This window comes from Carlito syrichta, unplaced genomic scaffold, assembly GCF_000164805.1.
Source record: "Carlito syrichta isolate Samal-C Ts95f unplaced genomic scaffold, Tarsius_syrichta-2.0.1 Scaffold302319, whole genome shotgun sequence".
Lineage (NCBI taxonomy): Eukaryota > Metazoa > Chordata > Mammalia > Primates > Tarsiidae > Carlito > Carlito syrichta.
The window spans coordinates 79,718-94,208 of NW_007246415.1; the positions used below are offsets into that span (position 1 = coordinate 79,718).

At 48.9% G+C, this 14,491-nt stretch overlaps 1 protein-coding gene across 1 annotated transcript in view; it reads right to left on the minus strand.

The window, feature by feature from the left end:
- Nucleotides 1–14,491, minus strand: part of SUN5 (Sad1 and UNC84 domain containing 5) — a 36,558-nt gene that overhangs the window by 16,448 nt on the left and 5,619 nt on the right. The window contains 6 exon segments of the mRNA XM_021711489.1: nucleotides 328–495; nucleotides 1,751–1,866; nucleotides 2,671–2,749; nucleotides 9,723–9,828; nucleotides 10,408–10,442; nucleotides 11,981–12,030. Coding sequence (XP_021567164.1) covers nucleotides 328–495; nucleotides 1,751–1,866; nucleotides 2,671–2,749; nucleotides 9,723–9,828; nucleotides 10,408–10,442; nucleotides 11,981–12,030 — 554 coding nt within the window.

Here is a 14,491-nt window from a genome sequence, read left to right on the forward strand (position 1 = left end):
CCGTTGGCTTGTAGATTTAGGTGTTTCCCTGGCCCTTCTCTGGGCCTCTCTTTCTAAGACAGTCCAGATAATTATTTGACTCTTCTTAGCAAAACGGGGGCTCAGTGGTCTCTGAAGACTGTGTTGGCTCAAAAAACTTGGCTGGAGATATGGCATTCCCCACCCTTGAGGGCTGAGAGCTGACCCCACCGGCCACCCCAGCTGTAACCAGGCCGCCCCCGGGCCGCTAGCCGCTGACTTGTGCAAACGCTGCCTATCCCGGGTCTGGAACATCAGTCTCGTGGGGGTGCCCCGTGGGCAAGCGTCACTCCCTGCGGGGGTGCTCACATAGACCACGAAGTCCTTGGGGGCGGTGTCCAAGCTGCCCGACAGCGAGATGGTCCTGGGAATGTGTTGCAGCGTGATGTTGGACAGGAAGACCTTCTGGGCCAGCCGGACGGTCACCTGGCCACGGTCACCCGCGAAGGCCCAGCAGCTGCCGGGTGTCATGTTGGGCTGGGGGAGGCAGGGGGGGTGTGGGCTGTGCTGGGTGGGTCAGGCAACCCCGTCCCGCGTGTTGTCCCCTGCACTTTCTTGCCTTCTGGATATGCCAGGTCTTCCATCGACGAGGCTTGGCTCAAGCACCACCCCCTCCAGGGAGCGCCTCTGGCTGCCAGGGACGGGCCTCTCAGGGCCCCCCGCCTCCAGCCTCTCCCCCTTGGTCCACACCCATTCATTCGCTCGCCCATGCCCCCATCATTCCTATGATCACCCCGTGATGTAGACACCGTTACCACTCCCATTTCACAAATGAGGAATCTGAGACACAGAGCAGGGAAGTGACTGGTCCAGGGCCATGCAGAGCTGGGGATGTAACTCAGGCGATTTGACCCTGGAACCTGTCGTTAGCCCACATAAAGGGGAAACGGGCCCAGAGAGGGAAAGAGATTTGACTGAAGTCACCCAGCAAAGGCGTTAATGTAGTCGGTTGTAAGCTTCTTGGAGATGCAGCCTGGGCTGTTCTAATATGGAATAGAAGATTCTAGAATGGGGCCACAGGCGCTGGTGGGGGCCAGGGAAGGCCTCCTGGAAGAGCTGGGGCCCACTGCCAAGTGCATGGCCTGTGCCTTGGGGTCCCTCTGCCTTGGCCACCTCCACCAGGCCATCTCCCCATCCCACTGGGTAAGGACATTGCCCCAGCTGGACTCCAAGAGCTGATGTCTTGGAGCTCCTTGAGGGTGGAGTCCATGGCGCATCACCTGCGGCCTTGGGTTTGCCCAGGGCTGGCTGCTAGGACGAGATGCCCACTGGTGTTTGCTGGATGCGGGCACTTGCCCTGGGAACTAGACAAATGCCTTCCCTCTCTGGGCCTCAGTTTCCCCATCGAGGCAGGGTTCCAGAGGAGCGAAGAGCTCAGGTCTGCCTCTGCCACCCTCCGGTGACCAGCTGTGTGGCGGCTGTCAAGTAGCCTGGCTCTTTGAGCCTCAGTCTCCTCCTCCTCCTCAGCAAAATGAGTAAATTGCAGGCCCATCCCCAGGGTGGTCCCAAGGCCTCCTCGACCCTCGGGTCTCAAGGTCTGGGCGATGGGGCCCCTTCGTGTGCCAGAGCAAGCTGTCCCCTGTCCCACTCCGACTCCAGCCGGCCCCCTGCTCTGTCGGCCCCTCTGCCCTTTGCCTTGTCTGTTGCCACCCTCCCCCTGCTCCCCCCTCTAGCCCACCCCGCCAGCCCCTGCCCCCACACCCCGGCCACGCCCCCGCCCTGCCGCCCCTGCCTCAAGGATCACGTCCGGGGGCTGCGCGTAGTTCCACAGCCGGATCCAGTTCCAGTAGGAGCGCGCCTTGTCGTGGTTGAACGTGGCCGATGTGTGTGCGAAGTCAATGCTGGCTCCTGTGTGGGAGGGGACCCCCACGGACCGGCCACTCGCTTGGAGGTGGCCCTGGCCACTCCCTGGACGCAGTGCTCTCCTCTGGGAAGCGGGCTGGCTGACGGTGGGGTCGTGGCAGCAACAGCAGCACAGAGTCCCAGGCTGCTGCCCTGCGGAATCGGGGCCTCCCGGTCCCTCCCACGTGCTCGCCGGAGTGGCGCTCTCTGCGAGTTACCAAGAGGCCCGCGCAGAGGACGGAGCGCTGCCCGAGAGGCCGAGGAGGCTCGAGGCCACTGGGGCCGGGCTGGTGCCGTCCGGCCCATTTTGCCGAGCCTGGGGCGCCCAGGTGGGCCCTGCTGGCCTGTGGACCCCTCGCCTCCACCGGCCTCCCCCTCGCTGGCTCTGGCTGCCTCCTCATGGGGCGCCGTGGTCTGGAAGGCTTTCCCTCCTCACACATCTCAGCCTCAAGGCCCTCGTGGGTGGCCTTTCTGCCAGGAGCCCTCTGTCCCTGCCAGCTGCCTCACTGTCCCTGAAGCACTGACTCCTGCCTGCGAGCAGGGTGGCTCTGTCTCCCTGACCTGTGTGTCCAGCTCCAAGTTTGGAGAAGGTGAGTGGGTGAGGGGTGAGTGGGGACCAGGCGGTGTCCAGGGCCTGCGGAGTCCCACGCTCCCTCCCTGTGGACCCAGCCCCATCCTGAACCCCGTTAGAGAAAACAGAATGGCAGCAAAGAAGCCAGCTGAGAGCAGAGGCTGGCTCGGAGGAGGGAGTTCCCACCCTCTGAAGGGTTTCTGGGGACGCTTGGCAGCGATGGGGAGGGGAGCGTGTACCTATAGACTTCAGGGCGAAGTCTGGCTTCTCGATGTAATCTCCCTGGATCATCCTCATGATCTTCTGGGTCATTTTCTGCTGAGGAAGCCAAGAACCAAGTGTGCACGTGTGTTTCCCAGGGGCATAGTGCCCACGTGTGTCTCCCCTGGTGGCGGGCAGCTGTGAGGGCACCTCTTCTCCCCCCAGCTCCTGCTCCCACAGAGCCCCAGCTGGCCCCACGCAGGCCTGCTCGGCCAGGAGCCACGGAGCCAGCGCTGTGCCCCCCCAGTTTCCTTGGCACTTCCAAGGCCACCGTGACCAGATGCCACACAGGATCCCGAAGTCTCAGTGGGGTGAAGGGCAGGGTTGGGGCCAGGCGGAACTTTGCTGCGGGCCAGGTCCTGTCCTCGATCTTCTCATCGGCAAGGCGGGGACAACGGTCACGGCTGCCTCCCCCTGTCGTGAGGGCGAGAGCGCGCGATGCCGCCCCACCACGTGCCAGGACCATTCTCACCCGCATCCCTCGCGGCGCCCAGGGAGCGTGCACAGTTATCATTCCCACTTTAAAGATGAGAATGCTGAGGCCCAAGGTGTGACGTGTGGAAGGCCACAGCTGGCACGGGGAAGAGCCAGCAGCTGATTCCAGGTACAGGCTGTCAGCCACCCCCCTGCTGCCAGTCGAAGAGAGCAGAGCACTTGGTGCAGTAGGTGCTCGGCAAACAGCAGCTGCTCCTTGTACTGGACTCTTCGCGGTGGGGGCGACTCTGTTTTTCAAAAATGACTGCACCAAGGTCTCCCCGGCCACACTCTTCTTCCACTGTGGCTTCAGCACTCTTCCCGCTAAGAGTGAGAGGGTGGGGTGCTGGAGAGGCAGAGGGGTGGGGTCTGACTGCCCCTCCCATCCTCCAGGGCTGTGACTATGGCAGAAGTCACGTTGTGCGGCTTGTGGGGCTCAGTCCCCAAAGGTGACACGGTGCTGCCCGGTTCCCAGGCCACACAGAGCGGCCACACGCTGGTGTCTGAGCTTCCGACTGACTGCAAGCCGGCATCCGCCTCTAGCCCAGGGGCAGAGTCACTCTGGCCTTCACGTCTTGCCAGCGGAGGTCCCAGATGCCCAGAACAGAGACAGGCCAGCCCCGCTGGGTCCTTTCTGAATCTCTGTCCGACCCATAGACTCGCCGAGCATGAAATGCCTGCCTGACCCGCTGACCTTGGAACGGGCTATTGTGCAGTGATGGCAGTAACAGCAGCCAGGGCCTTACCAGGTAGCAATCATAGATCATCATTGCAGTTAGTTGAATGGAAACGAAGGCTCAGGGAGGTTGACGAGCGGCCCGAGGCCACCCTGCTCCAAGAGGGAAAACACCCCCAACTCTTCCCTTAATCCTCCTCACAGCTGGATGGTCGCTAACTCCAAGAAATATCGTGTGGCATATTATTCTAAGGTTCATAGGAGTTGCCATGTTCGGTCCTTACAATGGCCCACTTTCTAGGTGAGGTCACTGAGGGCCAGAGAAGGTAAGTAAATTGACCAGAGTCACACAGCTTATAGGAGTGGAGATGAGATTTGAGCCCAAGCAGCCCAACTCGAGCGCCAGTGCTGTAACTGCACCTGCTGCCACTGTAGGTCGGTGGCCCCCTGCTGCGCTCATGTGGCCTGTCTGAACTGAGGCCGACAGAGGCTTAGAAGGAACAGGAAGGGGCCCTGGAAACCTGGGACTTGGGGACGCTACAGGGTGAAGACGAGTTTTGCAAAAGTTGTGCTGAATCCCTTTGTGAAAACTCACTTCCAGGTGAAGATGTCGGATTCAGCACATCACTTCATTGTACCCTCTCCTAATACTCCACTACTTCAGGAAAGTGGTTTTATTTTTTTGAGTGGGAGTCTTCCTCTGTCACCCAGACTGGAGTGCAGTGGCTGCTCCTGGCCACCGCAGCCTCGACCTGCTGGGCTCCGGCGATCCTTTCGCCTCAGCCTTCCAAGTAGCTGGAATTACAGGCGCATGCTACCACGCCCAGCTGATTTTTGATTTATTGTAGAGATGAGGCCTCGCCAAGTTGCCCAGGTGGGTCTCGAACCCGCGGGCTCAGGCAATCCACTCACCTCAGCCTCCCAAAGCGCAGGATTACAGGCTGAGCCACCGAATCTGGCTAGGAAAGTTTTAAAAGTGCCAACCCGTTTGGGCAGGGAGAACAGGAGTGGAGATAGCCAGGCTGCCGGGTATAGTGGTGCAAGTTGTGCACGGCAGAAAGGGACTGAGACGCGGCTCTCCAGGCTCTCCATGTGTTCTTTGAGTTGGAGGAAGGTGCCTTTGTGGATCCATCGGCCCAGGGTGGGTGGCTTCTCTTACTTTGCACAGAGGCACAACATGCTATGCCCTAGCACTCTGGAATTGTCCTGTGCACTGCAAGGCATTTGGTGGCATCCCTGGCCTGGTGCACCCCTTCCCCACCCCGTTTTAACAACCAAAAATGTCTCCAGATGGTACTCATTCTCCCCCGGGGGCAAAGTCATCCCGTGATGAGAACCACTGACACTGCAGACCCGAGAAAGCTGAATCCTGAGGGGATTCGAAAGGCCCAGGAAGGTGACTCTAGGTCCCTCTGGGCTTGGGCGGAAGAGAAGCCAGCGAAAAAACAGATTCCCAGGTCCTCCCTCGCTCTGAAAAGCCTGTGAGTTCTTCTCCACTCTCCAGAAGAAGACTGGAAGTTATACTGTGGAGAGGGTGAGACAAGGGGCTCTGTCAGGACAGACAACGAATTCCTAGATGAAATGTCAAAAGCACTGCCCATGAGAGAAAAGATGGACACGTTGGACTTAATTAAAATCAAATACTATGGAGCACAGGTTTCCGATATGTCAAATCATACCACTGAACTGAGTACATTTGCCAGAACTGTAGAAAAAAGCTGATGGGTTCATAACACCATTAACCCCAAACAAGCCGAACAAGAATTATATAGGACTACGTGAACTGATAAAGATGGTTATAATTTGTATGGTCTTCTTGTTTGAAAAAAATAAAAACAAAATCAGAAACTTTTTTTGTTGCCATTGTCATCCAGTGTAAAGCTACACTAGACCGAGGAGATGCGTGCAGCACGTCCACCAACAAAAGACATGTGTCCAGAACACATAGGAACTCCTACAAGCCAGTAAGGAAAAGATACTTCCCCTCAAGGCAGCAGACAAAAGCCAGATGGCCAGTGGGTGCACGAAAAGACACTTGACACTGTTAACAAGCAGCAATGCCCATTGTAAGCACAGTGGACAGCGCCTCTCATCCCCTGGAACAGAATCAAGAGAACCTGCGATACCAGTGGTGGTTAGGATGTGGGACCACTGGAATGTGTGTGCACTCCTGGTGGGAGTGTAAACTGGAAAACCTTCTGGCAGCATCTAATAAAATGAATATACTCATCCCTTATGATCCAGCAATTCCGCTCCTGGGCATATCTACTCCTAAGATAAATAAGTATATGTGTCCACCAAATATATGTGCAAGAATGCTTAGCGCAGTTTTAGTCATAAGTCTCAAATTAGGAACCATTGAAATGGTCATCATTAGTTGAACAGATAAGCCAACCATGGTATAGCAACACATGGAATGAAACAGATCTTCTGATGTATGCAACAACATGAATGAATCTCATAAACATTGTTCTGAGAGAAGTCTGACATTAAAAAGAACAGGCTGGGCATGGTGGCTCACATCTGTAATCCCAGCACTTTGGGAGGTTAGAGCCGGAGGATGGCTTGAGCCCAAGAGTTCAAGATCTCCCTAGGCAACATAGTGAAACCCTGTTTCTATTTTTTTTTAATGGAAAAATAGGTTGTATGTGGTGGCACGTGACTGTAGTCCCAGCTACTTGGAAGGCTGAGGTGGGAGAATCACCTGAGTCCAGAAGGTGATTGTGCCACTGCATGCCAGCCTGGGTGACATCCAACTAAAACAAACAAACAAACAAAAACCCCCAAAAGAACATGTTGCAGGATTCCATTTATATAAAGAGCCAGAAATTAACATCTAATGCTAGAAGTCAGAGTAGTGGTCGCCTCTGGGACATTATTGCCTGGGAAGAGGCTCCAGGAAACCTGCCAGGGCTGAGATGTCTGTTGATTTGTGTAGGGTCACATGGTTGTATACGAATTTAAATATTCATTGCACTGTCTACCCACAGTGGTACACTTTACTGCAGATACATTTTAATGAAAACAAAATCAGAGGGTCTCTGTATTGGGGGGCACCAGGCACAGGTGAAAGTGAGGCTGAGACTAGGCGCGTGTGCCTATACACTGAATACTGAGATGCCCCTCCCCACACCCTGTCTCCTCTGGAGAATCAACCAGGTCAAGGCGTCTGCATCAGGTGTTCACCGAGGAGACACACTGAAGGGAGCCTGGGCTGTCAAACTCCATAGCATGTATCAGAGCTGGCAATCACCTCTTCAGTCCCACTCTGTTAATACAATCAGTCAAATTAAGGGTGGTCAGACAACCAGGAAAGCCATTAACAGGAATCAAAATGCAAACAAGGGTCACCTGAAGAAAACAGAGCCCATGCAAGAAAAAGACAACCCCAAAAGCAAATAATCATTGATAAGAGGTAAGAAAATTCATTGCGTCCATGAAACAGCAATATAATTTTATGAAAAGGAAAACCCAGAGAACAAAAAGAAAGTTCTTGGGAACTCAGAATATGTTAGCAGAAATAAAACGCTCACTAGAAGTTTTCATAGATAAAGCTGAGAATGTTGTCTCCACTGTTGGAGACAAAGAGAGGAAAACAGAGAAGTAGAGATCAGTTCAGGAGTTGACATCCAAATAATAGGAGCTTCAAAAATGAAAATAAAGCAAGCAGGACTGGGGGACTCCATTTAATCATGTGAAGAATGTTTCTTAGGATGAGAGGACAGGTGTTTCTGGAGGGGCAGTTTCTGAGGGTGTCCAGAGGTCAAGTAGATGCAGTAGGTGACAGAGGGCTCACACGTCAACAGCTAGAGAAACCAGATGGTTTAAAGATATATTTTAAAGCCATGACTGAGTTATGGAAGCAACAAGGAGCAGATGAACTACAATTCTGGAGAGTGAAGAACTATTCCCAGATGTGCTGACAATGTATTTTTTAATTGTCGGGGGCATTTAATAATTCTAGGCATGGGTCAAGGATCTGAACATAGCCAAAAAATGGGCTGGTGAAAGAGAAAGAAGCAAAGTTTTTAATGGTCATAAAGAGCTAAAGTAATAAAATCTGGGACATGGGGAGCCTCGAACGTGGCCGGTTTTCCCCACAGGATGTTAATCGAATTCCAAGACTATGGGAGACTGAAGTTCTGCTTTGAAAGTTTCTGAAAGGTGGACTAAAACTTCACATCCTTACAGTGCTTAGGAATCAAAGACCCTCTGAGGGAAGGAGCCCAAAACAACAAGAGATTAAAAAGCCTTAGGACAGTGGTCCTTTCTGTTATAACATGTCAGAATCACCTGGAGGACTTGTTGAAACACAGATGCATCTGATTCAGCAGATGTGGATGCGATCCATTTGTACGAATTTCTAACATTTTCCCAGTGCTGCTGATGCTGCAGGCATGTGGGCCATACTTTGAGATTCGTTGCCCTGGAAGAAATGGTAAGTCAATACTGTACTTCAGCTTCATACCCCTGTGTGCACTATGCTGATTCTGGGCACAATTAGAAGCTGAGAATCCAAGTTTGCCCCAGCAGAGAAGGCTGCCACTGGGCTAGAGCTTTTTGCACTCATCTAAGGTTGGGACAGAATATTGGAGACCCGAGAGGCTTCCAACATATGGTCTTTCCTATTAGGACATCTGACAAAATTTTGAAGCCGCATGGGCAGGAGTCTAAAGAGTTAAGCCGAACATTTCTTAATAAATAAAAATTGCTAATCCAGGTCTGTCTGAACTAAATGCATGCCTAGACAGAAGGGAACAGTCTACTTCATCTTCCTCACAAAGAAAAGGATAACTCAGAATATGCTGGCAGAAATGAAGTTATAATTATTTGGAACATTTATAGTTCTTTTGTTTGCAATGTTCCAAAAACACTAAAAAACTACTAGGTATGAAGAGACAAGATTATATGATTGATACTCAAGAGAAAAAAAAAAAAAGAAAACAGAAGAAGACTATTGATGGTCCAGATATTGAAGTTAGCAGACAAGGATTTTAAAAATAATGGTCACAAATGTGTTAAATAAGGAAAAAGATGGGCAACAGAGATAAAATATCAGAGAATTTCATCATAGAATTGAAATCTATGAGATAGAATCAAATTTATATTCTAGAATAAAACAGTACAATATCTGAAGTTAAGAACTAGATAAATGGCTTTAACAATAGGTTGGGCAGAGAGAACACAAGATTGTTAGTGAACCTGAAGAAAGGCTAATGGAAATATCAAAACTTAAGCACATAGATTAAAAAGAATGAAAAAACAAACAAACCAGGTGATAGCATAGGAATCACATGAAGCACACTCTAAGGCCTAGCATAGATGGAATTGGAATCTTGGGAGAGAAGAGAGACAACAGGGAAGAAGCAATATCTTAAGTGATAAGAAGTTAAGAATTTTCCAAAACTATTGAAAAACATCAACCCACAGATTCAATAAGTTCAGCAAGCCCACACAAGTTATATACAGAACATTAGAAACAATAGAATATTCTACCAGCTACAAGGGATAAAAAACAGATTCTATTCAAAGCATGAATAATAAGAGTGGCAATAGCCTTTGCAGTAACATAAGTGTAAATGAGAATACAGTGGCAAGCGTCTTCCAAAATTCTTGGGAGAAATTATTTCCAGTCTAGAATTTTATACCCTGCCAAACTATCAATCAAGGGCAAGTGTGGAATAACGGTGTTTTTAAACATGTGAGCTCTAAAAAACAAAATATACTTATTCTTTCTCTATTTTCCAGGAAGTCTTTGGGGAAGGGGGTATGCTCTAACAAAATGAGAGATAAAGCAGGGAAAGACAACTTGGGATATAAGTAACAGGGCATCAAACAAAGAGAAGTTGGGTGTTTGGGGTTGAATGGCCAGAATCTCACCTCATCTGACATGGCTTCCATCTCCTGGAGCTTGGCAATGACCAGGTTTATGCTGCCTCTGAGGTCCTGGATTTCCCCACTGTGATGTCGCACCTTCTGGTACAGACTTGTCAGGAAGGAGTGAGAACAGGAACTCACTGACTTGTGATGCTGCTACTGTTGCCCTCAGATTCTCCCTTTGCTAGTCAGCCCTCAGAGAACTAGACTCAGATTGTTTCACTCTCTTGGGTCCATTCCTGCATGCACCCAGCACGTTCTTATCTCAAAAATATTCTGTTCCTTCTGTTTGGAACACTCTTAAGCCCAGCCCATTCTTTCCAAATATTCCTGAGTATTTTTGTCTGCAATTAAGGGTGCTGCCACCAGGTAGTGTCTTGTTGGTTCAATTATCTTCTCAGCTATCATTTGCTGAGTACTGAGTATAGGCCAGGAACTACACAGACACTTTGCATCTGAGTAGTTCCTGAGTACTAATTACTCAGAGCAAGGAAGGTGTTATGCCTCACCTCATAAATAAATGACCCAGAAAGATGAACTGACTTGCATAAGGTCAGGTAGGATGTATGGGAGCTGGGATTTGAACCCAGATGGGTTGGCTGAGCATCCTTAGCCCAATACACCCAAGATCCTGACTATAGCTTTGGATTTTAGGTAATAAAACACCTATTCAGAAGATTCCTCTTACCTCAAGCTCTGCAATGGACTATTTACGCTGTCATCCTGGTGGATTGTTGAGAAAAGCAAGAGATCTCCTTCAGATTGCTTAAACTGAGCCCAGTACAGCTTTATCTATCCGCAAAGTCCACAATCTATCCACCCATCTACCATGTAACCAAACTCTCACTTATTCTTTTTATATCCATCCACACCCCCATTTATCCACCTTCTCATCCACTCAATCTCCCCAGTCCACCGATTCTTTCATCTCTCCACCTCCCCCATCCATATACCCCCCTATCCATTCACCTTCCATCCATCCACCTGTCTACCCTCCCACTGGCTCACCTTTTATCCATCTACCTATCCACTCTCCCACCCCTCCACCTTCCATCCATCCACCTATCCATCCTCTCATCCATCCACCTTCCATCCATCCACCTGTCCACCTCCCATCCATCCACCTTCCATACATCTACCTATCCACCCTCCCACCCTTCTACCTTTCATCCATCCACCTATCCACCCTATCATCTGTCCACCTTTCATCTATTCACCTATCTACCCTCCCACTGGTCCACCTTCTCATCCATCCATCTAGCCACCCTCCCACCCATCTACCTTCCATCCATCCACCTACCTACCCTCCCATCCATACACCTTTCATTTATCCACTATCAATCCTCTCACCCATCTACTTATCCACTCCACCAGTCCTCACATCTACCCCATACGTCCACAATCTCATTCACCTATTCTTCCATTCTTCTCTTCACCTATCCTCCCATCTCTTTCCTCCTTGCCCTCCACCCATCACATCCAACCCTCCATCCAACCATTCATCCATCTTTCCATCCATTCTGTCTCTAGCCACACTCCCATATGGTCACTTAGTCATTCAACATTGACAGGAGCAACCCTGTGCCTGTACTGAGCTGCACCTTGGTGGGATAAGTCAAACATGGATTCTTCAAGAAGCTGCCAGTGCAGTTGTGGAGACAGTCATGATTGCCAACAATCATAAGAGGAAAGAAGGGAAGGTGATTGCTCCCTCCTGGGCATTTCTACAGGAGGTGACACTTTGGCTGGACCTTGAAGGATATGAAGGCATTCCCAGGGGAAGAGGAGAGGGAGGGACAGGCCTCTCAGGTCCCCTTTCTGAGGCCTTTGGAGACCTTTTGCCATCCTCAAATGGGGGAACCTGGCTACTTATTTCCTTTTCCTTCCTCTCCAGAGACCACAAAGCAAATGGGTATCAATCATCTCATGTAAGGAGAAGAAAAAATTGCCTTGAGCTGAGAAATGTGTTCCCTTTTCTCACCATCCCACTTTAGGTGGGGGCCTTGGGAAAGGAGACATGGGCCACTTCCGGGAGTGAGTGGCAGTAGAGCCATCCCAGGGGAAGAACGATCACGTCCTGTCTTTGAAAGTCACATTTGACAGAAGAGGCAGGTTCTGGTGGGTGGCACGACAAGGAAGAGATTCGGATCTGGGATGAGTCAGGAATTGATTGGGGTCCAGATTTGCTGAGAATGAGGGGAGCTCGGGAGGTGACCGGTGAGACCAGTCAGCTATGGGGCCTGAAGAGGGAACATACTCACCTGCCAGACTTCCATTTTCGATGGTGCATGTATACAAAACATCCAGAATCCTGTGGGGCCATGAGAGAAGAACGAGCCATTTAGCATGGTAGGTGAAGAGTCTAGGTGCCAGAGTTAAGGTGTTGGGTCAGATCCTAGCTTTGCTACTTGCTAGCATTGTGCAACTTTGAGAGAGATTACTTAGTCTCTCTAGACCTCAGTTTCCTCCTCTGCAAAATGAGAATAACATTAATAGCCACTTAATGATCAGATAATATAATGTACGTAATATGTGTCACATAAACCAAATAATCTGTATCTTTTACCCCATCCCAGCCCTACTGGGGCTAACTGGCAGAGAAAAAAAGGCATTCTGCATTTTATAATATCCATGCTGACTGAAATGCCACCATTCAAGATATTATTTAAAAGCTTTTAAAACGCATTTGTGTTCTGAAGAAATACTCAACAAACAAGGAATGGAAGGGCGCCTTCTCAGCTGATCAATATCATCTATGAAAACCCACAGTGAAATCCTACTTAATAGTGAAAGACTAAATCCTTCCCCCTTAGATCAGGAATAAGGCAAGGACGCCTGCTCCCACCATTTCCATCCAACATAGTACTGGAGGCCCTCGCCAGGTCAACCAGTCAAGAAAAAGAAGTCGAGCCGGGCTCGGTGGCTTAGCCTGTAATCCCGCGCCTTGGGAGGCTGAGGTGAGTGGATTGCCTGAGCCCGCGGGTTCGAGACCCGCCTGGGCAGCGAGACCTCATCTCTACAATAAATCAAAAAATCAGCTGGGCGTGGCGACAGAGTGAGACTCCAACTCAAAAAAAAAAAAAAGAAAGAAAAGGAAGTCAGAGGCGTTCAGATTATCACACAGATAAAACTACCTCTGTTTGCACTTGACATGATATAGAACTCTAAGGCATCCAAAGTTAGGTATCTTACCCGTTGTCAGAACTAATAATCAAGTCCTGCAAGGTTGCAGGGTACAAAATCAAGACATAAAAATCAATTGCATTTCTAAACATTAGCAATGAACCATCTGAAAATGAAATTAAGAAACAATTCCATTTCCAATAGCATCACAAAGAATACAAAACTTACAAAGTCATTTAACAAAAGAAGTGCAACACTTGTTCTCTGAAAACAACAAAATATCATTGAAACAAATTAAAGAAGACATAGATATCCATTGATAGTGGAAAGGCAGCCTATGTTCATGAATTGGAAGACTTAATGTTGTTGACACTCTCTTTAAATTTATCTACAGGTCAGTGCAATTCCCATTGAAATCCTATTGGCCTTTTTTGCAGAATGCAAAAGTTGGTCCTAAAATTCACATGGAAACATAAGGGATCCATAACAACCAAGACAATCTTAAAAAAGAGCAAAGTCAGAGAATCCATACTTCCAGATTTCAAAACTTACTACAAAGCTACAGCAATCAGTCCAAGATTGTCCTGGCATACAGCATAGACGTATAGATCAATGAAATAGAACTGACAGTCTAGAAATAAGTCCTCACATTGATGTGGATTTTCAACAAGAGTGTCAAAACAATTTAAATAGTCTTTTTCGTCAATCATGCTGGAAGCACTGACTATCCACTTTTAAAAGAATAAAGTTGAATCCCTACCTCATACCATGTGTAATAATTAACTAAAAAATGGATCATGGACCTAAATATAAAATCTAAAACTATGACATTCTTAGATGAAAATACGGAAGTAAATCTTCATGACCCTGAGTTAGGCAATGATTTTTAAAATATGACACCCAAGGCACAAATGATGAAAGAAAACTGATAACTTAAACTTCATCAAAATTTAAAAATTTGGTGCTGCAAAGGATATCACTAAGAAAATGAAAAGATAACACACAGACAGGAAGAAAATATTTGCAAATCATGTATCTGATGAGGGACTTGTGTCTAGACTGTGTAACGAACTCTTGCAACTCAATAACAAAGAGGCAAATAACCCAACTAAAAAATGAGCAAAGGATCCCATAGACTTTTCTCCAGACATACGATGGCCAGAAAGCACATGAAAAGATGCTCAATGTCATTAGTTCCTAGGGAAATAGGACACCACATCACACCCCCTAAGGTAGCTATAATTAAAAACAAGACAATAGCAAGCATTAGCTAGGGTGTGGAGAAATTGAGACACTCACACTTTGCTTTGCTGGTGAGAATGTAAAACGGTGCAGTCACTTTGGAAAACCGTTAATAGTTCCTCAAAGAGTTAAACATAGAGCTACCGCATGTCCCAGCGGCTCACTCCTGGGGATGTACCCAAGAGAACTGAAAATGTATGTCCTTGTAAAATATCATACAGGAATGTTTATAGCTGTGTAATGTTCACAGCGGTAATAGCCAAGAGGCAGAACAAACCTAATATCCATTCACAGGATGGGCTATTTTCAGTTGTAAAAAGGAATGCAGTGCTGACTCATGCTACACTGTGGATAAGCTTTGAAGGTTTTATGCTAAGCGGGGTGGGGGGGTGAGGGGGGAAGCCACA